The sequence below is a fragment of the Cetorhinus maximus genome, chromosome 8 (assembly GCF_964194155.1).
Source record: "Cetorhinus maximus chromosome 8, sCetMax3.hap1.1, whole genome shotgun sequence".
In the NCBI taxonomy this organism is placed as follows: Eukaryota; Metazoa; Chordata; class Chondrichthyes; order Lamniformes; family Cetorhinidae; genus Cetorhinus; species Cetorhinus maximus.
Window position 1 is genome coordinate 104,782,896 of NC_135886.1, and position 25,702 is coordinate 104,808,597.

Genomic DNA, 25,702 nt, shown 5'->3' on the forward strand with positions numbered 1-25,702 from the left:
GCAATTCTGGATTCGCCTTTAACTTCTAAACTCATATCCCTCCTATTGCCTTCCAGAACCTTCCTCATAGCTTTCATCAAGCTAATGGTCTATAATTTCCTGAGTGAGATTTCTTCCCCTTCTTAAATATTGGGACCACCTGAACCTCCCTTCACAACTTGGCTTTTTTGTCAGATCAAACTGCAAAATAACCTGATTAGGACCAGGGTTTTTTCTAGTTGGAAATTAATGCTAGGTAAAATCTAGGAAGTAATGACTAAACATTTCACTATCATTTTCACAGAAAATTTCTGCCGCTTGCACATCAGCTCCTGATTGGGGTCCGTACTTGAAACAACACAGAGGGGAAAGATACAGACACAGGCCTGATTCCACAGAAGACCCTAATTGCATCCAACTTTTGGCTATGCCCTGAGATGTGAAAGCTTGAAAGAAAATTTGGCTGAACTTGTAAACAATGGCCTTGACATTTCTTCTGTTCTGGTGTGCTCCCACTGTAACTTCAGTGCAAGTTCTCTTGAACAGCCAGAAACTCAGTTGCAGCCCAGATACAATGTCTCATAGCTTTTCTTTAGTAACCTACAATTTTTATGTCCTGTTTCTTGTTTTCTCTTTAAATTTGCTTGGGTGCTGTCCAACTTGTTTCTTGCTCAACTCAGTCTTATCGGGAAGTTCATAGGCATAGGATTTAGTGCTCCCTGTGACATAATGTCTTGCCTGGCTAGCGCTGTTTGTTTAATAAAGCATACAGAATCAAAGTATAGACTAGAAAAGCAAAGAGATTATACTGCACTTTTATAAATATTGTGTCTAAGTTCAGGCAGCACACTTTAGAAAGGATATCAAGGACTTAGAGAAGGTGTAGGGGATATTTACTGGAATAGTACAAGGGATGAAAGTCTTCAGTTATGTGAAGGAATTAGAGAAACTGGCATCATTTTCTTTAGAACAGAGAAGATTAAGAGGACACTTGATAGAAATATTCAAGGAACGTAAAACAAAGAAGTAAATTACTTTATGGACCAATCAATTAAAAAAAGCAACACTATGATGGAAATAGGACCATGAAATGATAGACAGGATAATACCACAGGTATCAATGGAGAGATGGCAGAAATATTAAAATAATTATTTAGCTTCGGTATTTACCAGGGAGATAGGTTCCTAGGCCCAACCACCCACAGCTGCTTCATCAATGACCTTCTTCCCATCATAAGGTCAGAAGTGGGGATGTTCACTGATGATTGCACAACGTTCAGCACCATTCACGACTCCTTAGATACTGAAGCAGTCCATGTCCAAATGCAACAAGACCTGGACAATATCCAACCTTGTGCTGACTAGTGGCAAGTAACCTTCACGTCGCACAAGTGTCAGGCAATGACCATCCAACAAGAGAAAATCTAAAAATCACCCCTTAATGTTCAATGGCATGACCAGTGCTGAAACCCCCCCTATGAACATCCTTGGGGTTACCATTTACTAGAAGCTGAACTGAACTAGCCAGATAAATACAGTGGCTACAAGAGCAGGTCAGAAGCTAGAAATCCTGCAATGAGTAACTTACCTCTTGACTCCCCAAAGCACGTCCAACATAAACAATGCACAAGTCAGGAGTGTGGTGGAATACCCTCCACTTGCCTGGATGAGTGCAGCTCGCACAACACTCAAGGAGCTTGACACCATCCAGGACAAAGCAGCCCACTTGATTGGCACCCCATCCACAAACATTCACACCTTCCACAACCGACACAAAGTGGCAGCAGTGTGTACTGTGAGGAACCCATTTTTGGAAAATTTGAAGGACGTTAAATTTTGGACATTCTCCCCCGAGTTATTTTTAAAAGTTTGCAATATTAGTTTGCAGCTGTGACTGTGCCATTCTGCATGAAACCACAGATAAAGATAGATGTTGGGTTGGGAAGACTTGGAGATGGAAGATATACTTTATATATCTAAGTTAACAAAACACTGCTGTTGCCAGACGAAAGGCTCTTGCTGATTGGTTAAAAACATCTGGCCTAAGAAAAGTATTCTTTGAACATCTTAATCTTTAAGACTCTCAGTCAGAGTCAGAGTGAATTTGGGTGTGCCTTAGAAGCAAGCTGCAAGGAAAAGACTCTCTTTCCCCCTCTCTACCTTCCCTTTTGTGTTTATGCAGTCTCGAATGAGTTATACTTCCTTTAAAAATGTCTCATCAGGATAACTTAACTGTTTTTTGAGAGTTTGCAAAGTTGTGATAAGAGTCATCAAGGACAGTTTCATCAACAAATTCGGCTGAAATAACTTTTGAACCTAATGTGCCCAGAATTCTCTTTGATTAACAGCATCAAAATATCTTTGAATTTTATCCTTTTGAAAGAAACATTCCCATCCTCCAGCCTCTGCTGGAGACTGTGTTTGTTTTGTCCTGTTTTGTGTTTATGTGTGAGTGTATGTGGGTTCAATCATCTGTGTTTTTTTATAAGGGAAAAATCATCACACTTCCAAACTACAACTTGTATGTTAACCGGTTTATTAACTTGTTTTTATAACAAGTAATTGTTTTATAATAAATCAATTATTTCTTTGTGTTTAATGAAAGAAACCTGGTTTGAACTTTCTTTTATGCTGGGAATCACAGTATCAAAGGGTAACAATTGGCCAGTGTTGTGGGTGAATTAAACATTTCAACGATTGTTGCGACCTGTGGAGAAGTGGTGCCAGAATTAGCTGCGCACTCCTCCCATCTTGGTCTGTAACATAAGATTGACGTCTCTCACAGGATTTGAAGCATGGACAATGAGTGATTGGATGCAGATTAATAATAATTGTTGAGGGATATAAATACAGATACCAGGTTTCTGATTCATTAGTAACCAACGTGGCTTTAGAAGTTGCTACGTTTTTTTAAAGGTGGAAGATTTATCCCTTACTGGTTTATCAACAGTAACCAAAGCAAAGCTAAGGGAATTGGCAGATAAGTTGAAGTTAGAATTAATTAAAGAGGTGAGGAAAGCAGACATAGCTGAAGTAATAGTGCAGCATTTGAAATTAGAAGGGATAGAAGAAAGATTGCATTCTCCAGGGGATGAGTCAACTGAGTTAGCTGGAATTCAGTTGCAAATGAAACAAATTGAAAACAAAAAAGAAATGGAGCAACTTAAGCTTGAACAGGAAAGAACAGAAAGAGAAAGAGCATTTTAGCAGCCAGAGCTGCAATTTCAGGCAAGAGAGAAGGAACAAGAAAGGAATACCAGCTTAAAAGGCTGAACTTTAAAACAGAGGCACCAGACGTTGGAGAACGTTTTGCGGATGGAAGAACTTATCCCAAGCCAGAGCCCAGTGGGGAGATATTTAAATTTCTGCACACCCTTGCAAAGTTTGAGGAAAGGAGAGGCCTTCCTCATGTTGTTTGAGAAGGTTGCTCAGCAAATGAAGTGGCTAAAAAGGAAACTGGACATTGCTCCTGCAAAGTAGGTTAGTGGGCACAGCTCATGAGGTTTATGCATCACTTTCAGAAGAGCTGTCTATGGGTTATAATGCGGTAAAGAAGGCTATTTTTAGTTGAGTTGGTCCCTGAGGTACACAGGCAAAAGTTTTGAAACATAAGGAAACAGCCTGGGCAGACTTATATTGAATTTGAGAAGGTAAAGCAAACTAATGTTGATCATTGGAGACGGGCACTAAAGGTAGGGGCCACGTATGAATCCCTTAGGGAAATAATTCTCCTGGAGGAATTTAAAAATTCACTCCCTCCAGCAGAAAGAACTCACGTAGAGAACAAGGAGGTTTCATCAGCTGGACAGGTAGTGGAGATTGCTGATGACTACGAGCTTGTCCAGAAATCCAAACCCTTTTTCCATCATTCCCACAAACCCAAGAAGGATAGAAAGTGGGAGGGTAAAAGGAAGGCAAGTAGCCAGGGAAGAGAAGAGACAACTGGGAATGTGCTGAAATCTCCTCCTCAGACCAGAAAGGAAAGTTCTGAGGGTGGGACTGACATCCGAAGGCCTAAGTGTTTCCATTGTAAGAAAGTTGGACACATTCGGGAAAATTGCTAGAAGTTGAATAGGAAATCCATGGGACTTACTGGGGTATGTAAGAATGATTCAGGATAAAGAGCCCTGACTGAAAATACAACTGATCAAGTTGTAATGTTAACTGCAGCTGTGAGCCTGAGTGTGAGCATTGATGTGAGTGTGGGTGAGGTGAACAAGATACCTGAAAACTACAGGGAATTCTTGTCAAAAGGAAAAGTAACTCTTCATTCCACAAATGAAGTCAAGGAAGCAATGAAATTGCAGTAAAAGGTTCGAGGAATTTTTCCTTTTTGTGTAGCGACCTGAGCAATGTTTAAACAAGCTCCACTGACAGAGGTAAAATTGGTACCACAAACAGATGTTTGGCTATTTGAAACTTTCTTTGCGGATTTGGACAATCTAAAGGAAATGTTCAGTTAGTCGTCTCTGATTGATTCTCAGCAAGACGATCCAGTGTTAAATGGAGAGTATTCCATCATACTCCTGACTTGTGCCTTGTATACCTGGTGTATATATGGGGAGTCAGGAGGTGAGTTACTTGCCTCAGGATTCCTAGCCTCTGACCTGCTCTTATAGCCACAGTGTTTATATAGCTAGTCCAGTTCAATTTCTGATCAGGATGTTGATAATGAGGGATTCAGCAATGATAATGTCATCGAATATCAAGGGGTGTTGGTAAAATTCTTTCTTGTTGGAGATGGTCATTGCCTAGCACTTGTGTGGCTTGAATATGACTTGCCACTTGTCAGCCCAAGCCTGGATATTGTCCAGGTCTTGCTGCATTTGGACATGGACTGCTGACAGTATCTGAGAGGTCACGAATGTTGTTGAGTATATTGCAATCTTCAGCAAACATCCCCACTTCTGACCTTATGATGGAAGGAAGGTCATTGATGAAGCAGCTGATGATGGTTGGGCCTAGTACACTACCCTGAGGAACTCTCTCAGTGGTGTCCTGGATCTGAGATGATTGGTCTCCAACAACAACAGCCAGATTCCTTTGTGCTAGGTATGCCTCTAACCTGTGGAGAATTTTCCCCCTGACTGCCATTGAGACCAGTTGTGCTCAGGCTTCTTGAAGCCACACTCTGTCAAATGCGGCCTTGATGTCAAGGGCAATCACTCTCACCTCACCTCGGGAGTTCAGCTCTTTTGTCCATGTTTGAACCAAGGCTATAATGAGGTCAGGAGCTAAGTGACCCTGGCGAAACCCAAACTGGGTGCCAGTGAGCAGGTTATTGCTAAGGAAGTGCTGCTTGATAGCACTGTTAATGATCCCTTCCATCACTTTACTGATGATCAACAGTGGACGATGGGGCAGTAATTGGCCAGGTTGTGTTTGTCCTGCTTTTTGTGTACAGGACATTCCTGGGCAATTTTGCACATTGTTGGGTAGATGCCAGTATTGTAGCTGTACTGTAACAACTTGGCTAGGGGACGGAAAGTTCTGGAGCACAAATCTTCAGTAATATTGCCAGAATATTGTCAGGGCCCATAGCCTTTGCAGTATCTTGTGCCTTCAGCTGTTTCTTGATATCTAATGGAGTGAATTGATTTGGCTTCTATGATGCTGGGGACCTCCAAAGGAGGCCAAGATGGATCACCCACTCGGCCCTTCTGACTAAAGATTGTAGCAAATACTTCAGCCTTTTCGTTTGCACAGGTGTGCTGGGCTCCTCCCTTACTGTGGACTGGAATACTTTGTGGAGCCTCCTCCTCCAGTGTGTTTAATTATCCACCACCATTCACAAAAGGACTGCAGAGCTTAGATCTGATCCTATGGTTGTGGAATCACTCAGCTCTGTCCATCACTTGCTGCTTATGCTGTTTGGCACGCAAGTAGTCCTGTGTTGTAGCTTCACCAGGTTAACACCTCATTTTCAGGTGTGCCTAGTTCTGCTCCTGGCATGCCCTCCTGCACTCTTCATTGAGCCAGGGTTGATCCTCCGGCTTGGTGTTAATGGTAGAGTGGAGGATACGCCAGACCATGAGGTTACAGATTGTGTTTGAGTACGATTCTGCTGCTGCTGATGGCCCTCAGCGCCTCATGGTTGCCCAGTTTTGAGTGCTGGATATGTTTGAAATCTTGCCACTTAGCATGGTGGTAGTGGCACAGAACATGATGGAGAGTGCCCTCAACGTGAAGACGGGATTTTGTCTCCACAAGCACTGTGCAGCGGTCACTCCTACCAATATTGACATGGACAGATGAATCTGCGGCAAGCAGGTTGGTGAGGTTGAGGTCAAGTATGTTTTTCTCTTGTTGGTTCTCTCACGACTTGCCGCAGACCCAGTCTAGCAGCTATGTCCTTTAGAAGATGGCCAGCTCAGTCTTTACTGGTGCTAATGAGCTACGCTTCATGATGGACATTGAAATCCCCCCATCCAGAGTACTTTCTGTGTCCTTGGTACGCTCAATACTTCCTCCAAGTGGTGTTCAACATGGAATATGGATTCATCAGCTGATGGGGAGCGGTATGTGCTTTACTTGCCCATGTTTGACCTGATACCATGAGACTTCATGGGGTCCGGATTCAATGTTGAGGACTACCAGGGCAACTCCCTCCCAAATGTATACTTACTACTGTGCCACCACCTCTGTTGGGTCTATCATGCTGGTGGGATAGGACATGAGTGATGGTGATGGTGGTGTCTGAAGCATTATCTGTAAGGTATGATTCCATGAGCAATCCATCAGGGGCTAGGTGACGGTCTTGTCACTGGGCTAGTAATCCAGACACCCAGGGTAATGCTTTGGGGACTCGGGTTCAAATCCCACAACGGCAGATGGTGGAATTTGAATTCAATTTAAAAAAATCTGGTATTGAAGGTTTACTGATGACCATGAAACCATTGTCAATTGTTGTAAGAACCTATCTGGTTCACTAATGCTCTTTAATGGAAGGAAATCTGCTGTACTTACCTGGTCTGGACTACATCTGACTCCAGACCCACAGCAATGTGGTTGACTCAAAATGTCTTCTGAACTAGGGCAACTAGGGATGGGTAACTGTAACTGTGACCGATAGTCTCAGTATAAATGTAGCAAAGGGTCTCAGTATAACCGGAACACAGAACTGCAGCTTGACCGGGACAGAGAGCCTCAGTGTCACCGGGACAGAGAGCCTCAGTGTGACCGGGACAGAGAGCCTCAGCGTGGGACAGAGAACCGCAGTTTGACCGGGACAGAGAGCCTCATTGTCACCGGGACAGAGAGCCTCAGTGTCACCGGGGACAGAGAGCCTCAGTGTCACCGGGACAGAGAGCCTCAGTGTGACTGGGACAGAGAGCCTCAGTGTCACCGGGACAGAGAGCCTCAGTGTGACTGGGACAGAGGGTCTCTGTGTCACCGGGACAGAGGGTCTCTGTGTCACCGGGGCAGAGGGTCTCTGTGTCACCGGGACAGAGGGTCTCAGTGTCACCGGGACAGAGAGCCTCAGTGTGACTGGGGACAGTGGGTCTCAGTGTCACCGGGACAGTGGGTCTCAGTCTCGCCGGTGCAGAGAGCCTCAGTATCACAGGGTCAGAGAGCCTCAGTATCACAGGGTCAGAGAGCCTCAGTGTCACGGGGTCAGAGAGCCTCAGTGTCACGGGGACAGAGAGCCTCAGGGTCACTGGGACAGATGGTCTCAGTCTCACCGGGGACAGAGAGCCTCAGGGTCACTGGGACAGACGGTCTCAGTGTCACTGGGACAGAGAGCCTCAGGGTCACTGGGACAGACGGTCTCAGTGTGACCGGGACATAGAGCCTCAGTGTGAACGGGACAGAGTGTCTCAGTGACACCGCGACGGAGCGTCTCAGTGTCACCAGCACAGGGAACCTCAGTGTCACCGGGACAGAGGGTCTCAGTGTCACTGGGGACAGAGGGTCTCAGTGTCACCGCGACAGAGGGTCTCAGTGTAACCGGAACAGAGGGTCTCAGTGTCACCGGGACAGAGGGTCTCAGTATCACCGGGACAGAGGGTCTCAGTGTCACCGCGACAGAGGGTCTCAGTGTAACCGGGACAGAGGGTCTCAGTGTCACCGGGACAGAGGGTCTCAGTGTCATCGGGATAGAGGGTCTCAGTGTCACCCGGACAGAGGGTCTCAGTGTCATCGCGACAGAGGGTCTCAGTGTAACCGGGACAGAGGGTCTCAGTGTCACCGGGACAGAGGGTCTCAGTGTCACCGGGATAGAGGGTCTCAGTGTCACCAAGACAGAGGGTCTCAGTGTCACCGAGACAGAGGGTCTCAGTGTAACCGGAACAGAGGGTCTCAGTGTAACCGGGACAGAGGGTCTCAGTGTCACTGCGACAGAGGGTCTCAGTGTCACTGGGATAGAGGGTCTCAGTGTCACCGAGACAGAGGGTCTCAGTGTCACCGGTGACAGAGGGTCTCAGTGTTATTGGGACAGAGGGTCTCAGTGTCGCCGGGACAGAAGGTCTCAGTGTCACCGGGACAGAGGACCTCAGTGTCAGCGGGGACGGAAAGTCTCAGTTTCACTGGGACAGAGAGCCTCAGTGTCGCCGGAGCAGAGATTCTCAGTGTCACCGGGGCAGAGGGTCTCAGTGTAACCGGGACAGAGGGTCTCAGTGTCACAGGGACAGAGGGTCTCAGTGTCATGAGGACAGAGAGCCTCAGTGTCACTGGGGACAGAGGGTCTCAGTGTCATTGGGACAGAGGGTCTCAGTGTCACTGGGGACAGAGACCCTCAGTGTCACCGAGACAGAGGGTCTCAGTGTCATTGGGACAGAAGGTCTCAGTGTCGCCGGAGCTGAGAGCCTCAGTATCACCGGGACAGGGAACCTCAGTGTCACCGGGACAGAGTGTCCCTCTGTCACCAGGATAGAGGGCCTCAGTGTCACCGGGATAGAGTGCCTCAGTGTCACCGGGACAGAGATTCTCAGTGTCAAGGGGACAGAGGGTCTCAGTTTCACCAGGACAGAGAGCCTCAGTGTCACTGAGGACAGAGGGTCTCAGTGTCGCAGGAGCTGAGAGCCTCAGTGTCACCGAGGTCAGAGGGTCTCAGTGTCGCAGGAGCAGAGAGCGTCAGTATCACCGGGACAGGGAGCCTCAGTGTCACCGGGGACAAAGGGTCTCAGTATCACTGGGACAGAGGGTCTCAGTGTCATTGGGACAGAGGGTCTCAGTGTCTCTGGGATAGAGGGCCTCAGTGTCACCGGGACAGAGAGTCTCAGTGTCACCGGGACAGAGATTCTCAGTGTCATGGGGACAGAGGGTCTCAGTGTCACCAGGACAGAGAGCCTCAGTGTCACCGGGACAGAGATTCTCAGTGTCACGGGGACAGAGATTCTCAGTGTCACTGGGGACAGAGATTCTCAGTGTCACCGGGACAGAGATTCTCAGTGTCACGGGGACAGAGATTCTCAGTGTCACCGGGACAGAGAGCCTCAGTTTCGCCGGAGCAGAGAGCCTCAGTGTCACTGGGGACAGAGGGTCTCAGTGTCATTGGGACAGAGGGTCTCAGTGTCGCCGGAGCAGAGAGCCTCAGTGTCACTGGGGACAGAGGGTCTCAGTGTCATTGGGACAGAGGGTCTCAGTGTCGCCGGAGCAGAGAACGTCAGTATCACCGGGACAGGGAGCCTCAGTGTCACCGGGACAGAGGGTTTCAGTGTCCCCGGAGCAGAGAGCATCAGTATCACCGGTGACAGAGTGTCTCAGTGTCATTGGGACAGAGGGTCTCAGTGTCACCGGAGCAGAGAGCCTCAGTATATCTGGGACAGAGGGTCTCAGTGTCACAGGAACAGAGAGCCTCAGTGTTACCGGGGACAGAGAGCCTCAGTGTCACCGGGACAGAGAATCTCAGTGTCACCGGGACAGAGAGCCTCAGTGAAATCATGGCGGCCGCCAACCTTCCCATGGTGATCTCGAGGCGCTGACATGTCGGAGTCATGACATCAGGCAGAACACGGACGGAAGCCTGCATTCTTTGCAGACGTCTGCTGAGTGAATGCTGCATCTCTGCAGCAGGGTCTTGAGCTGTTCCCCAGTAGGTGACCCCACGCCTAATCTAGAACTGTGCTGCTGGAGGGGGGCAGGTGATCACAATGACGGTTCTTTCTCAGCTTCTTCATCCAACATGGTCTGGGCGCTGGGTCTTTTGTTAGCCATCCTTTTGGGCCTTGATCTGCTGGAACCTATTAGAGAGAAGAGAGTTTTAGTTCAAGAGCAGGCGGATTACAAGATTGCATGTCACTCACTGTTAATGTCAGAATGTGATAAACTCATGGAGGTGTCATCCGTAATAGATTGCTGGGACAAGCCAATATCCCCTTCCTCCCCAGCGAACTCAGTGCCATCCTTCTTGAACTGCGTGAGGGTAACGATGTGGGCGGTCTTTCCCTAGTCTGGGATATTTCCCGTCATTATGGGCAGTTTTGCCCTGGATGAAGGCAAAAGAAAGGAATGTGTGAGAAGGGATGAAGCAGAGGTTGGGAAAGATGCATACCCCCTATGTGTGGTGAGCCCTCCCCAGAAGGGGCTGAGGATGGAGTGTGAAAAGTATGATCGATGAGATGGTGGTGATGTAAATCAGTGGGGACATGTGTCCTCCGCTAATGTTGTGTGAGATCCCTGAAGTGAGCAGTCCTTTGAGTATATGATGCCACGATGAGAGTTTGATATTGCAGGGAGTTGAAGAATGACTTACCCTGACGGTATGGGTCAGATCATTCATACAGATCTCTTCCTACAGTGGTTGGCGTTGCAGGTGCAGTGGCCAGCCGTGCTGACATGCTCTGCTATGGTCTCCCAGGCTGGAGAGGTGAGGCCGATGTGCTTCTTGGAGCTGTCCCTGGGATAAAGCACATCCCTATGCTGCTGTACTCCTCTGATCAAGACCTTGAGGGGGTTGGGACTGAAGCGGGATGCAGCCTTCTTCTTCCGGCTTGCTGCTGCTGCCTCCTTTCTCTGTTCACCAGACATCTCCATACATCTCCTGAAGACAGCTGGGCCAGAGAGAGTGAGATGCATGTGCTTGGGTGGCAATTAAAAATGGCGCCCGGACCTTGAACCTCGCCGGGTAACGGTGGGACGGATGAATCAGCTGCCAACCCGCCAAGTGATTCGGGGAGATACTCACCTGTGCTCAATTAATAAGCTTCCAAACGCGGAATCAAGCACAATTTCCCACCATGCCAGCCAACGGGAAATGCGCTGCACAATCTCCCTGCCACAGCACTTCTTTTCAAAAATGGAAAATTCCATCCCGTGTAACTGAAGCAAAAAATCCCAGTGCAACAGATAATCTCAGTGTAACAACTGTCATAACATACATTTTCAATTGGTATGTTTGAGATTGCAGCTCTGAATTCAGGAATAAAACCACAAAAGTCTCAATAGGTTTTTTTAATATAAAACTGAATTAAACATTTATTAACTTAACAACAAATTTAAACACATACACATTACATGTCTACCAATTACTACCATAATAACTTTTAAATAAATGCCCCAATTAATCACTCCCAGGTAAATCTTCACAAGGCAACAATAATGCATAGACTTTAAACAGACACTGTACAATGCACATTTGATCTTACAAATTCAAAATGAAGTCCCTTGCAATTTGCAGACGCACTTGTTGGCTTACAAGCTGGTCAGATCTTACATGCCCCTGCCTCACACACACACAAATTCTTTTCTGTTTATACCTAGCTTCCCCTTTGACTGTAAATTTCCCATTGTATTACTAGATTTTTTAATCTTACCTCTCCTGACAATAAACCCTTTCATTCCACCAATTTTATTAGAAAGTTGATAAATATAAACACATTGCTTGATGTCTTCTAGCTAGGTGTAAGATTTTACCCATTCTTTTGAATGCTTTATTCGATAAATACAAATTTACACTTTACCTCCTTGCGTTTGTCTAATTAACACCTCAAACTACTATATATCAAAGCATCCAGACTAGCTGGCTTTAATCCAATTAAGACACACAAACACGTACATAGACACAGACCCTACTAAAATTCCAATTTTAAAATAATTTCCAATAACATTACAAAAATTAATATCTCTTCATGACATTCTCAAGTGTAGCAATGTTTGTATACAAAATTATACACTTAAGGGTGAAATCTGTAAGACATTCTGGTATTTTGTGTATTCTTGTTATGCTGCAAGGCATTTTAATATGCTTTGTATTTCCGTTTGTGAATGAAATTTAACCAATTGTGGCGTGGTCCAGCTTGAAGATGGCATTTGGGCAAAAAGAGAAGAATTCTGACTTAAGGCATCATCGCTGAGGCTCATATTGAACTTTTTAAAAATAAAGACTGAACAAGATATATATACACTCAAACAAAGACATGTCAGTGCATATCACTGGGGCCGTGACTAACCACCAGACTCCCTGGGCTGAATTTTCCCCCTGTCGGGAGGGAAGTTGATGGGCGGGCGCAAATGGGCGTGCTTCCGATCGGAGGCACGGTGCCATTTTATGTGGGTGGGCCAATTAAGGCCCGCCCAGCATGACGTCCGCACAGAAGCGCTATGCGATTCCTGTGCGGGCGGGGGGAAATCCCAAAATTGAGAGTGTGCTCTTTCACGCATGTGCACGAAAGAGCGCACTCATCTCCCTGAGGCCTGAGGCTAAGTGCAGCCTCAGGGAGATCGTCTGTAAATGTAAAAGTGACAAAAATAGAAAAATAAAATTTCCCTTACATGTCCCCTCATTTGACAATGTCATATGAGTTGGGACATGTCCATAATTTTTTCACAATCTTTATTAAAAATTTTTAAAGCCTACATGAAACCTTATCCCTCCCGTGGATAAGGTTTCATGTTTTTTCTCCTTCCCGCCAGGGCTCATGGCCTGCCCTCCAACCTTAAGGTTGGACGGGCAGGCCCTTTAATTGCTTAATCGATCCTGTCAATGGCTTCAATTAGCCATTGACAGGTTGGCGGGCGCGCAGCTGATTTTGCTGCGCCCCAGCCTTCCTGAAAATTTAAATCGGGCGTGGTGATGTTGGGAGTCCCCCCGACATCACAGCACGTCAATTTACGCATCGGCGAGCGGGCCCTGCCCCCGCTCGCCAACTCGTAAAATTCTGCCCCTGGTTACAGAAACTGACCGAGACAATGGCCTCTTGGCTATGTGTGAATGGCTTTCTTCCCACCTTACCAAGATACAGAAATCACATCCACTGCTGGCAGATACATGGAGACACCTCCTTCTGAGAGCAGGAAATGACCATGTGCAGGTTGTTTTTGCATGGCCAGGATGGGATTGATAATCCATTCGGATGACTCAATTTAAAACATTAGCTTATATGCTAAGAGAGCAGGGTCAGAATGGGTTATAAAGCCAAAGCACACAAGGACATTTTTGCTGCAGCCAGGAAGTGTGGTTTGTTCAGTCACAGGAAGTAATGCGATATAATTTGTTCAGCGGAATAACTACCTGGGAACGAGCTGCTGCACACGGGTCATCTGGTTTTGTGAGTATATACTATTGCTTAGTGAGTTAATAAAGGTTTTCCATATAAAGTGGGAATTGTGTCCAAAGTGGTTTCATGTCATTGATGCTCAGTACAATGTCCAGACCTTGGAGGGTAGTGAGACCCCCTGTTTAAGAGTCTTGCACCATTGTCAGATCGGAGGAGGTAAAACAATAAGGGAGAGGGAGAGAATTGGAGGTCGGCCTCCACAGACCTCACATCTGCAGAGGAGGAAGCGTTCAATGGTGTCTCCATGTCCCTGTCCACCAGAGGTGGGGACTTCTAGCTACCTCGTGTTCCCATGTTTTATTTACACCTTTGATTAAAATACCAAAGAGCGGAACTTAATTCCCTGACTCCTCACACAAATAAAAGGAATGCTAAAATTTAATTGAAATAAATTGAATGCCCAAAAATAACAGAATTGTTTTACGCTCAATTTTAAACCTCCCTTTCAATGAAGCTTACTTGTATTTTTGCATACTTCTGTATGCAACCTCTCTGTCTATACAGTTTAATAGACTGTAGACTTAATTGTCTTGAATGTTTCTCTTGTCTTTTACATTCATTTTCAATCTGTGGTTTTTTGGGATTGCATGGTCCATTGGGACAGATATGGGTCTTACTTTTTGGATCTGGTACTGAACCTGACCCAGGCTGATGAGACCAATGTGTCCAGTGATTCTGGGTGTCAGGGTCCTGCCTAGAAAGAGTTTGGGCAGTCTCCATTCTGGTCCTAGAGAGCATGGGCAACCTCAATCACCAGAGCAGCCTCTTCTGAGGGTCAGCTGGAGGCATATTGTTGGGGCAGAGTAGAGAGATGTTTACTCTGCAGATAACTGGGGCCATAAGTGGAAACTGCCTCTCCCCCCAGCACTGAAATTACTCACCCTGATGGAAAGCAATCGTAAAATCTCAGACCAAACAAACAAGTACTGAGCAAATTGTTACATTTTGATCATCTGAAATCTAAATTAACTAATGTGATTTAAACAAATAATATCAGTTTTCAGCTTTTCCTCTTTCAACACCACTGTTAGGTTTTGGTTTGGTTTCCATCGCCTACCCAGAGGCTCTTGCACAGTTGCCATGGGTACCTTTATTGTCCTTTTTATTTTCCCTCATGCTGATCACTCTGGAACTCGACAGTCCTTTTCCAGCTATCGGTAAGAATGACAATACTTCATCCAAATCTCTCTATACTTTTATTAATGGAAATTATATGAGCCCTAATTGGTGTAAAATTTCAGTGTTGCTCATGTGTCACCTGTCTACTGGGGTCAGAGTCAGGGACCATGGGAAATTGGTCCACCAGTCTCATTTGTTTATGACCTGTTTATTATTGGCTCCATCAGTTTTGGCCCCAGAGGGAGTGGCCATGCAGTTCCATGAAGAATGAAGGTTGACTGTAAGTAGAGTCTGGGAGTGTAATCCGGCTCTAAAATGAGATTTATTTTGTTGAAAAGAAACTCACTCTTGAAGAGGCAGCCACTCATTGTTCCTTTAAGTACCATTGGTTTGGATTCTAATTGCCTAGCAGTGTCTAGAAAGCATGCAGCATTTCAGTCCCTAACATATTTGCTAAATAGGGCCTCAAACAATCCTCAGGTCCCCTTTTCTTCCATACGCAAAGGTGCTATGTCTTTATCAGGCCAGGCTGTAGCTGAAGACATATACAGGAGGTTTTACCAATCTGGAGAGTGGTACACATCCAGTATGACCCCTCACACGTCCCTCATGCCTGTAAAATGGGGTGCAACATTTATGGTGGCTGTGGTTCAGTTGGTAGCAGCTTCATCTGTGAATCAGGAGGCTATGTGTTCAAGTTACACTTCAGTACAAAGTCTAGGCCGATGCTCCAGTGTAGTACTGAGAGATTGGGCAGAATTTCACCTTTGTCGAATAGGCTCGGCGGTGGCCAGCGGGTGCAGTCGGGAAGCTGACAGCTGCCCGTGATCGAGCCCGGAAGGTGATTTCATGCTGGCGAGTCAATTAAGGCCCACCCAGCGTGAAACGCGAGTGGCAGCGCCAAGCGCTGTCTGTGCAGGTGGGGGGAGGAGGAGGAGTGGGGTCAGCACGAACTTCCGGCATGCGTGCGAGTGAGCACTTGAAAATCTCCCTGAGGCACAGAGCTGCCTCAGGGAGATGAAGAGTTTAAAAAATATACAAGAAAAAAACTTAAAATGTTATAAAACCTGTCCCCTCATGTGACTCTGCCACATGTTATTCACTAAATTTAAAATTTTTATTTTATTTTTATTTGCTTTAGGAAACTTCATCATGCCTGTGGATGAGGTTTCCTAAAAAGTGCAAAGGTCGCTTGGCCTTTTTGCCTGCCTGTCAACTGTAAGGTTGGATGGGCAGCGAAAAGTTCTATTTAATTGATTTTTTAACCTTTTAATTGTTGGTGGGTGCGCTGCGACTCCAGCGTGCGCCTGACGAACAAAATATCGTGCATCATTTTACACTCGAGCGGGTTGGGCGTAAAAAAATTTTTGCCCAATGAACTGAGACCAAGGGCAGGATTTTCTGGCTGACGCGCCTGCACGTCAGCATTTAAAATGTCGCGCGCTGACATCGCGTGAGCGTCCCAACGTCAGCACGCGGCATCGCGATATTTAGGTAGGCGGGCGCCCTATGCCCATTATGCGCCCGCCATTAATTAAAGGCTTTAATGCCCTTAACTCGGCAATTGATGCTGATTTTGAGGAGCCCGTGCGCATGGGCCCAACGAGCAGGCGGGTAAGTGATTTTTTAACAAAACTCATGCACTGGTGCGATACGTGGGCTCAGAGGGGTTGCTCATGTTATTTCTGAAGTATTTAATGCAGAAAGTGTTTTAAACTTGCCTGTGTGATTGTTACCAGTTCAGATTGATTTCCAATAGCTTTCTGTGCACTTTGAAGCTTCAGCTCACCAGTCTGCAGTCAGGAATCTTTATCGGGCCTACAGCTTTCTGGAGGCCTCCATTTAGCCTGGGCATGGGTTCTGACCTCTACACTGGAGACAGCTCCTCTGAGGAGGAAGGAAGGGATAGAATAAGGAGGAGGCCAGGAGTGGACAATCAGCTTCCAGGGGAGCCACCTATGGGAGGCCAGGCGCAGGCACAAGGGGCACAGGGCCAAGAGGTTGTCCAAGGTGGAAGGGGCCGCTGAAGACGCCAATATCCTGCTGTCAGGGTATACAGGCGGCGAAGCAGCTACCTGAATATGACTGAGGTGCAGTGCCGAAGGAGGCTCCGTCTGTCAAGGGAAATAGTCAACTATGTCTGTCAGATGATTGGCCTTGAGATCTCCCCTAACTGTGTGGGTGGACACCCTATGCCAGCGGCTCTCAAGGTTACAGTTGCCCTCCACTTCTATGCATCTGGCTCCTTCCAGGGCTCGGTGGGTGATCTTTGCGGTGTCTCCCAATCAGCTGTACACACTTGTGTCAAGCAGATAACAGACAGGCATTGAACTTCATCCACTTCCACTGTGAACAGGCAAGTCAGGCACAGCGAGCCAGAGGCTTTGTGGCCATTGCTGGGTTCCCCTGCTTCCAGGGTGCAATAGGCTGCACACATGTGGCCATCAAGGCGCTAGTAGGTGAGCCTGGTGTCTTTGTCAACAGGAAGGGATTCCACTCCATGAGCGTGCAGATAGTGTGTGATCACAGGATGCAGATTCTGCAAGTTTGTGCAAGGTACCCAGGCAGCTCCCACGACGCCTACATCCTCAGACACTCCCAGGTGCCGGGGCACTTCAGTGGGTGACAAGGGCTATCCCCTCCGAAGGTGACTCATGACGCCACTCTGTCCAAGAACAGAAGCTGAGGAGCGCTACAATTGGAGCCATGGCACCACAAGGGCTGTGGTGGAGAGAGCCATCGGTCTTCTCAAGATGCGCTTCCGTTGCCTGGACCGCTCAGGGGGCGCACTCCAGTATCCCCCAGATCGCGTCTCTCTGATAGTGGTGGCATGCTGCACTCTGCGCAATCTTGTGCCGGAAAGGGGGAATGCAGTTGACGATGAAGACCTTGACACACTGGATGAGGCTACACATGATGAATCCAGCAGTGGCTCAGATGATGAGAAAGCAAAGGGCAATAATGAGGCGCAGCACACCGACCCGCTACTACACCAAGGAAGCAGGGACACCCAGGACACTTTAATCCAACGAACCTTCAGCTAGCTCCACGTGGAACTTAGGCACTACATCTTTCTCCTCATCAGCTGCAACTAAGGGCTTAGTGCAAAAACATCAATGTCCACTCAAACACTCATGAGATGTCTGTGAAACATACAAATGCAGCACAAAGCAAACACCCTCAGCCATGGTCAGAAAAGTGGACTTTATTCAGTCCAACATAAAACACAAACGTCGCTCTAACATACATAACCATTGTTCCCTAATCTAGGGCTAACACAAAATCACCAGTGACATACCCCTGGAGTGCCGAACGTGCCTTATGCTTTTGTTTGCAGGTGCTACGTCTAGGTGCCACCCCATCGTTCGGAGTGGCTTGTGAGACAGCCTGCTGACTCTGCTGTCCTGAACTTGGAGGGTGTCCTCTGGCCCATGGAGCCTGTGATGGCCCCGCCTGGGAGGGAGTGGCCAGGTCCAGAACTGGCACCTCCCCAGCTGTTGCAGCCTCAATGGAAGCAACGTTGACTGGCAGAGGGGCGGAGGAGCTGCTGCCCTCATCCGGAGCGCCCTGAGAGGAGCTCGCAGCGACGACAGGCAGCTGCTGCACCGACGTGAGGTCACATTGGACCTCCCTGCTCACTGCAGATGCATGGGCACCGAGCGGCGGCACTTAGTGCCCAGAATATCTCCCACAGTGGGAATAACCACTTGTGGCCATTACCGCTGTGAGCGCTTGCAGGTCAGAGCGTAAACCAATCAGAAGAGTCTCAATCTGATCGAAGCCCCTCTCCATGAGGGTCGCTAATCTCTCAGTGGAGGAAGCCTGAAGCTCTGCCCTGAGGTTCATGCCTTCACTGACACTCTGCCTGGACTCCTCCATCACAGAGACCAACTGAAGCACACCCTCATGCAACCCTGCCAGATGGTCCCGTGCATCCTGCCGCTTGTCCTGCAACTGCTGCATTGGTGACATCTACAGAGGCACATCATCACTGCTGGACTCAGCATGTGCCTGGTCCCCTGCAGTCCTCCGGCTGCTGGCGCCATTGGCACTCTCTGTCCGTGCCATCTCCTCCAGCGATTGTGAAGTGCCCTTTCCACTGTGCCCCGGGACAAGAGCCGACGTTATATTCCCCACTGAAGTGTTGGTTGCTGCACTGGTGCCTGGCTGGCTGAAATGATGTGCCGCAAGTTGCAAGTCTTGGCCCTCAGGTGTGGAGTGGGGGCTCCGGACGTGTTGGGGGCGGCCATGCGGTGGTGATGCTGAAATTAACAACAAGGACAGTGCATCAGTTAGCGTTCAGTCAGTAACACCTTTCATCCCTATCCCCCCCAGCCTCATAAGTCCCTCACCCTTCAAGAACCTAAAGAGACGAACATTGGTGGGGTGGTAATAGTCAAGAGGAGGCCCAAACATTACATGTGCATACAGACAGGCAGGTCAGATGGCCTAAGGAATGCCACATGGAATGTTATGTCGATAAGTGTTCGGTTAAGCACTTGGGCAAGACAAGCAAGGTACGGGAACACATGAGTAATGGTAGGACCGTGGGAAGTCACGACGATTACAAGGACCTTGCTGGGCAGACCCGTTAAGGTAGCAGAACAGGAACATAAGGCGTTTAACAAGGTTGAAGCCAGATGTGCCTTCATTAGCCAAGGAATAGAATGTAGGAAAAGGGAGATCATGTTGCAAGTGCAGAAAACGCTGTCGAAGCCACATCTACACTTCTGGGTCCAGTTGTGACCTGCGCTTCATGGGAGGGATGGCATTGGAGTGGGGAGAGTGCAGAGGTACGTGACCTGGATGCATGCTGGCCTGGAGAGTTGTGGTGATGAGGAAACATTGCAAACACTTGTGACATTTGCCATGGAGCACAGGAGATTGACAGGTCACATTATTGACGTTCATACCGTTATGAGGGGCATAGACTGGGTGGACAGAAAGCAACGTTTCCCCTCGGCGCAGGGATGACTGACGTGGTGGCATTTATTTAAGTTGAGTGCCATGAGGTTGACAGGTGAGGTGCTGAGCACCTTTTGGACAGAATAATGTGGAATGCACTGGGTGAAAGGGTGGTGGAGATACAAACCCCTCTAAGATGCAATAAGTATTTGGATGTGCAGCAGCGATGCCATGGCATGTTAGGCCATGGGGATAGTGGTCACAAATGGGATAAGGCGACTTTGGAAGGTGCTAGAGACGCGCATCCTCAAGGGGCCGAGGGACCTTTGTGTATGACCCACACGTCTGACTGTATCAGTCTGTGAATGAGCAGTGTTGCTGCATTAACGATTGCAGCAACCATCAGTGCTTTGGATGATGGGGTGACAGAGTGGATGGGACTGTGGACCTCAAATACCTGGCTGCTGCACCCAAGCCTCGCCGACACCTTCCGCCCTGGCTGCCTACCTCCTCCCTTGCTCCATAGCCTGCTCCTCGTAGGTGGTCAGGCGCTGCAGCACGCCGTGCCCATCACCAGTCTGCTGGCGCTTGTCAGATTGTGCTCTGTTTTTGCCTGCAGAACAGAGAAGAGGATTTATTGGGGCTGATCGCTCATGTACTCTGCACGCGCACGCTGCACCCCAACCACAGTGGCCCATCTGAGGCCTCCAGCGGCTCCTGTCCACACTACTGGTGATCAGTCCCCAGAAGATAGTACGGCTGGTCCCAATCCTCTCCCCCAACGGACACCTTGGTACATTCGGCATCCATCACTTTGAATAACACACAGGTCTTAGCGCCCATGACAAGGAGGCGCAACTAGGTGTGGCGCCGAGGCCAGCAGATGGCTCTTGGCCACGACACCTTGAGGCTCCCCTTCCACCATCTCATCACCATCAATAAGACATGTGTTGGAGTTCTGAGTCTGTGTCTAGCTGCCTCCCCTGCAGGTTGCCCCCAGACTACTCAAATGGGACAAACACCAACATATGCTGCAGGGAGAACCCATCTTCTCCTCAACCACTAAGGCTGATGTAAGCATGGTCACTATCTGTTTGTCCACCCAGCGTGCGCCAAATGCCCAATGCAGTAATGACGCTGAGACGTGGGGGAGGGGGGTCCACAAAGGCTAAGGCTACCTGCTGGGTCAAGTGGCCAAGGCTGACATGGTGCTCACCCTTCCAGAGCGCAACAAATCATTGAAGCGCTTGCGGCACCGCGATCTGGTGCGCCGCACATCGTCATGGGCGCCTACAACCACGGCCACGTCCTGCCTGGTGACGTGGGGGGCCCTCCTCCTCCCATCCTCTGGATACAAAATATCCCGATGGTTGGGCACCTCTTCGAGGAGGACAGCAAGGCAGGCATCTGAGAACCGAGGGGCACAGCGGCCTCCTGCTGGCCTATCCTGCAGCCTGCCCCTCTCCTACTCCATCTCTGCCCTCAAACCAGCATGTCCTTCTCTCTGAGTGGCCATGGTGCACTGCCTCAAGGAGGCTGCTTGGCCACTCTTTATACAGACTGCCGGTTCCCCATTGGAACCGACTGTCTGACACGCCTGCCTCCGCAACGATTTTCCCGTTGTACACTGGAGTCGCAAACCCGCTGGGCAGGCCTTAATTGGCCCGCCCGTGCAAAATGGCAGCGCGGCCCGTTTTGGTGGCGGCAATCGGCTGCCCACCCGCCACTGAGTCGGTCGGGCCCGCCTGCCCGTCAAGGGCAAAATTCAGCCCCAATTCTGCCCTCTAGTGGCTGTAAAAGACCCCACATAGAATCAAAGGAGAATAGAGGATTTCTCCCTGGTGCCCTGTCCAGTGATTTCCCTCAATCAATGCCAATACAGCTTGATGATCTTTCCTGTGTGAAAAATAATTCCAAAGAAATTCCAGGAAGCTACCATAATTCTCATAATGTTACTGGAATTTATTGGTATCAGTGTCTATGTATGTGTGTGTGTGTGTGTGTGTGACTTAATTGGATTTAAAACAGCTGGACTGAAGGCTTTGATGTAATAATGGTAAATGTGGGGGATGTCTAGAAACATCGGTGTCAAGGGAAAATTTGCATTTTTAAATAAACCAGAGTAGATTGTTTTCAAAAGAGGGAGTGAAATGTGTCACCTAGCCAGGTGAAGCTTAGAAATGTGTGTTTATTTTTCCCAAAGATTACTGATAAAATTTGGTGCTGTGAGGAATTTTTATTATCAGAAAGGTGAAATCCAAAGACATAGTGATACAATGGGATTTTGCATTCAAAAGTAAAAATATGTATAAATGAGCGAAGGTTGAGTGTAAGGGTAGGCATTTTTAAGATCTAACAAGTGTAAAAAGCCTTCAGCATCTATGCCTCAAGCTGTTGTCCTCACAGAACTGAAGTTAAGAAAACTCACTTTGAATTCGACTGAGTCAGGGTATATGTGTCACCTTGCCTGGATCTTTTAAAATCTATGTGTCTTACTGTTAGCTGAACAAAAGTTTAATTGTGAATCAGATTAAGTAGGAGATTTAGAAACTATAATAGTAGCAATTTCTAGTTCTATGTATGTATTTAAAAATCATTTCTCTTATCAATAAATGTTTAGTCTAGTTTTGTAAAATGTCTATAAGGCTTGGCAAACTTTTACTACAGAATTCAAGGCACAGATCTCGAAATTTATACAAACTGCAAAAGAAGTTGTGGCAGTTATTTCAAGTTTCCCTTTGGGATTTGAACAACTCAGCATTTACCATTGGCTGTGCCATAACATAGTAGGGTACTCATCCAGGATATATTTAAAATTCCTTGATTGTTTTGGAGTTGGCGAATCACTGAATTCATGAGTTGGTGTGAGGTTTTTTAAAGCGGTGAGACCGCAGTATGGCTTTGGCAGTTGCTCAGACTTGTCTGGAAGTTGAAGTTATAACTTTGGCTGGTTTACTAAAGTTAAGTTACTGGAATTGGTGGATAAATTACAATTGGGGTTACCTGCAGGGGCTAAGAAAGCAGATATAATTGAAGGCATAGCATAGCATTTAAAGTTGGAATTGATACCTGACATTAGTGAGCTACAGCTGGAAGTAGTGTGACTTCAGTTCAAAATGAAGAGACTTGAATTTGAACAAGCAAAGAACGGAAAAGAACTTGAATTGGAGGCAAATAAAAAGAAAAAAGGATAGGAAATGAAAAAACTGGAACTAGAGGTAGCAGAAAAAGAGAGATTGTTTCAAAAAGAAATGGAAATGCGAAAACTTGATCTCCAGAGGGAAAGTTAGCAATGGAAGTGAGACTTAAGGAACAAGACGGATAATATCGGCTTAGAAGGCTAAATTTTAAAAAGGAGACATCAGATGCAGAGGAAAGTTCTGATGAGGAAAAAACCTTTAACTTAAAACCCTTAAAACCCTTAAAATGTTTAAATTTGTGCATGCTCTTCCAAAGTTTAACGGAAGAGATTTTGAAGCATTCTTTATTTCATCTGAGAGGAGAGCTAAACAGATTAAATGGCCATAGGAAAACAGGACATTGTTGTTACAATCCAGGTGGGTGGGTAGAGCCCATGAGTTTTGTGCTTCAATGCCAGAAATGTTGGTGAATTATGATGTAGCGAGAAAAGGCTATTTTGAGTGCATATGAGTTGGTTCTTGAATATGAGAAAGCAGCATAGGCAAACTTATATTGAGTTTGAAAGAGTAAAACAGAGTAATTTTGACTGGTGGATATTGGCATTAAAGATAGAGCCAACACATGCAGTTCTAAGAGAAGTAACTCTTTTGGCAGAATTTAAAGATTCAATCTCTTCGGTAGTGAGAACTCATGTGGAGGAACAGAGGGTTCAAACAGTAAGACATGCAGCAGAGATAGCTGATGATTATGAGTTAGTTCATAGAGCCAAACCATTTTTTTGTCACCCCTTTAAATCAGAAAAGGATAGAAAGTGGGAAGGTGAAAGGAAGGTGGGTCGTCAGGGAAGAGAAGGAGAAGGTAGAAATATGCAGGAAGTTTTTTTTTACCAGAATAAAAAGGAAGGTGCTGAGGATAGAAGTGCCATTTGAAACTTGAGGTGTTTTCATTGGAATAAAGTTGGATACATGGGGCAGCAATTTTTGCTTGGTGAGTGGGTGCACGCCCGACCTGCACGAGCATGAAATGACACACCTTGACGTCAGCCGAGCCTTCCAAGGTCAACCCACAGTCGCGCGATAGTTCGGTTCGTGGGCGCGCAGGAGTCTGAGGCATGCCCACCGACAACTAAAAGGCCTGTTAAGGCCATAAAATAATCAATTAAGGTAAATTTCTCACTGCCCATCCAACCTAATGGTTGGCGGGCAGGTGCAAAAGCCAAGTGGCCTTTGGAATTTTTTGGAAACCTCAACCACGGGCAGGATGAAGTTTCCAAAAGCAAATAAATATATGCACCGCTCACTCACGCACATGTGCGAAGTTCGTGCTCGGCCCACTCACCCTCCTCCCCTCCCGCACACAGGCAGTGCTCAGCACTATCGCTCACATTTCACGCCTTAATTGGCTCGCCAGCGTGAAATTGCGGTGCAGTTTTGATGCCGGGCAGCAGTCGGCTTCCCGACCGTCCCCACCGAGCCTGCCCGCCAAAGGCAAAATTCTGCCCATGAAGTCAGTGTGCTGGAAATTGCAGGGAAAACCTGTTGGAATTATAGGGGTGCAGAAAATTACTGAAAGTAAAAGTAAAAGTGGGTTCTGAGGTTCAGGCACAGGAAAAAACAGTGGTTTGTGCACAAGGGAGAATCAGTGATAGGTAAAGAAGTGGGAATATGGTCACAATTTACCCTAGAGAATTTGGAGGAACAGGTTGAAGAAAAGTTTAGAGATTTTGTGTGTGAAGGGAAAGTCTTTCCATGTGTACAGTGCGGAGTAAGTAAAGATGTTAAAATTTTAAAAGACACAAGGGCCAATCATTCTTAATGCTGTGGGATAGTGACATTTTTTGTTCAGAGGGTGTATTGCAGGAACAGGTCATAATAAGTGGGCTTCATGGAGATGCTAATCCTATTCCATTGTGGAAGGTAAATTTAAACAGCAAGTGGAAAACAGGTGAAGCAACTGTTGGAGTGGTGGAAAAAATTGTCCATTACGGGAGTTCATTAATTGAACTCATATTATCTTGAGTAATGATGTAGCTGGATCACAAATGTGGGTGATGCCTATGGTAGTTGAGCAGCCTGTAGAGGTGTCTTCAACAAAAGTGTTGCAGAGAGGGCATCCTGGATTGTTTCCAGATTGTGTGATCATAGTCTCATAGATCAGGAATTTCAAAGGCAGGGACATGGTGTTTGACAACATTGTTCAGGAAGAAAGACTGGAAAATAATTCAGCTGAATTGTTTAACTCAAGGCAATTGGTGGAGTTACTGCCAAAAAGGCTTTTCAAATACAACATTTGTCAAATAGCTTACTCAGAAACAGAGGCAAAATGTATTCCAGAATGTTATGCCCCAAAAGGGTAATGTTTTACTGAAAAAAATGGAGATCTTATCATGCTTCAGCAAATGAAATCTGGAAGGAGGCACATCAGATTGTAACACGTTTTGGATATAGAAATGAGATTCTGAGGATAGTTCATGAAATTCAAATGGGGGGACATTTAGGAATTTGAAAGACACAGGCAGAAGTAGAGAAACATTTTTTTCCCCAGGATTGCATAGGAGTGTAGTCAAATCTTGTCGAACATGTTGCACATGTCAGGTGATAGGGAAAACACAAGTAGCGATTAAGCCAGCACCATTGATTCAATTCCAGTAATTGAAGAGCCCTTTACTAGGGTCATGATTGATTTTGTAGGGCCCCAGCCTAGAACTAAAAGTGGAAATCAGTACTTACTGACAATAATGGATGGGTCTACCAGGTTTCCTGAAGCAATACCTTTGAGAAACATTACAACAAACAGAATCGTGGAAGAGCTAACTAAATTTTTTAGAAAAATGGTTTGCTTAAGGAAATATAATCAGAGCAGGGTTCAAATTTCCATGTCACAGCTGTTTAAGGAAGTAATGAACAGTTTGGGGATGAAACAATTTAAGTCAATAGCTTATCATCCTGGGCAGAATTTTGCCCTTGGCAGGCGGGCTTGGCGGGGGTGGAGGCAGTCAGGAAGCCGCAATGAAGGCCCACTCAGCGATATCGTCCACTTGGTGTTACAAAAGCCAATATCCC

At 46.9% G+C, this 25,702-nt stretch overlaps 2 protein-coding genes across 9 annotated transcripts in view; one reads left to right on the top strand and one right to left on the bottom strand.

The window, feature by feature from the left end:
* Window positions 1-25,702, bottom strand: part of LOC144683856 (sodium- and chloride-dependent neutral and basic amino acid transporter B(0+)-like) — a 435,158-nt gene that overhangs the window by 319,036 nt on the left and 90,420 nt on the right. The gene's annotated exons all lie outside the window — the stretch shown is intronic.
* Window positions 1-25,702, top strand: part of LOC144683854 (sodium- and chloride-dependent neutral and basic amino acid transporter B(0+)-like) — a 453,756-nt gene that overhangs the window by 177,335 nt on the left and 250,719 nt on the right. The window contains exon 14 of one of the 8 annotated variants that reach the window (XM_078547361.1): window positions 284-2,587. The exons of the other annotated variants lie outside the window; for them this stretch is intronic. Coding sequence (XP_078403487.1) covers window positions 284-415 — 132 coding nt within the window. The 3' untranslated portion in view covers window positions 416-2,587. Of the gene's footprint in view, window positions 1-283; window positions 2,588-25,702 lie in introns of those variants that run through there. 8 annotated transcript variants of the gene reach the window in all.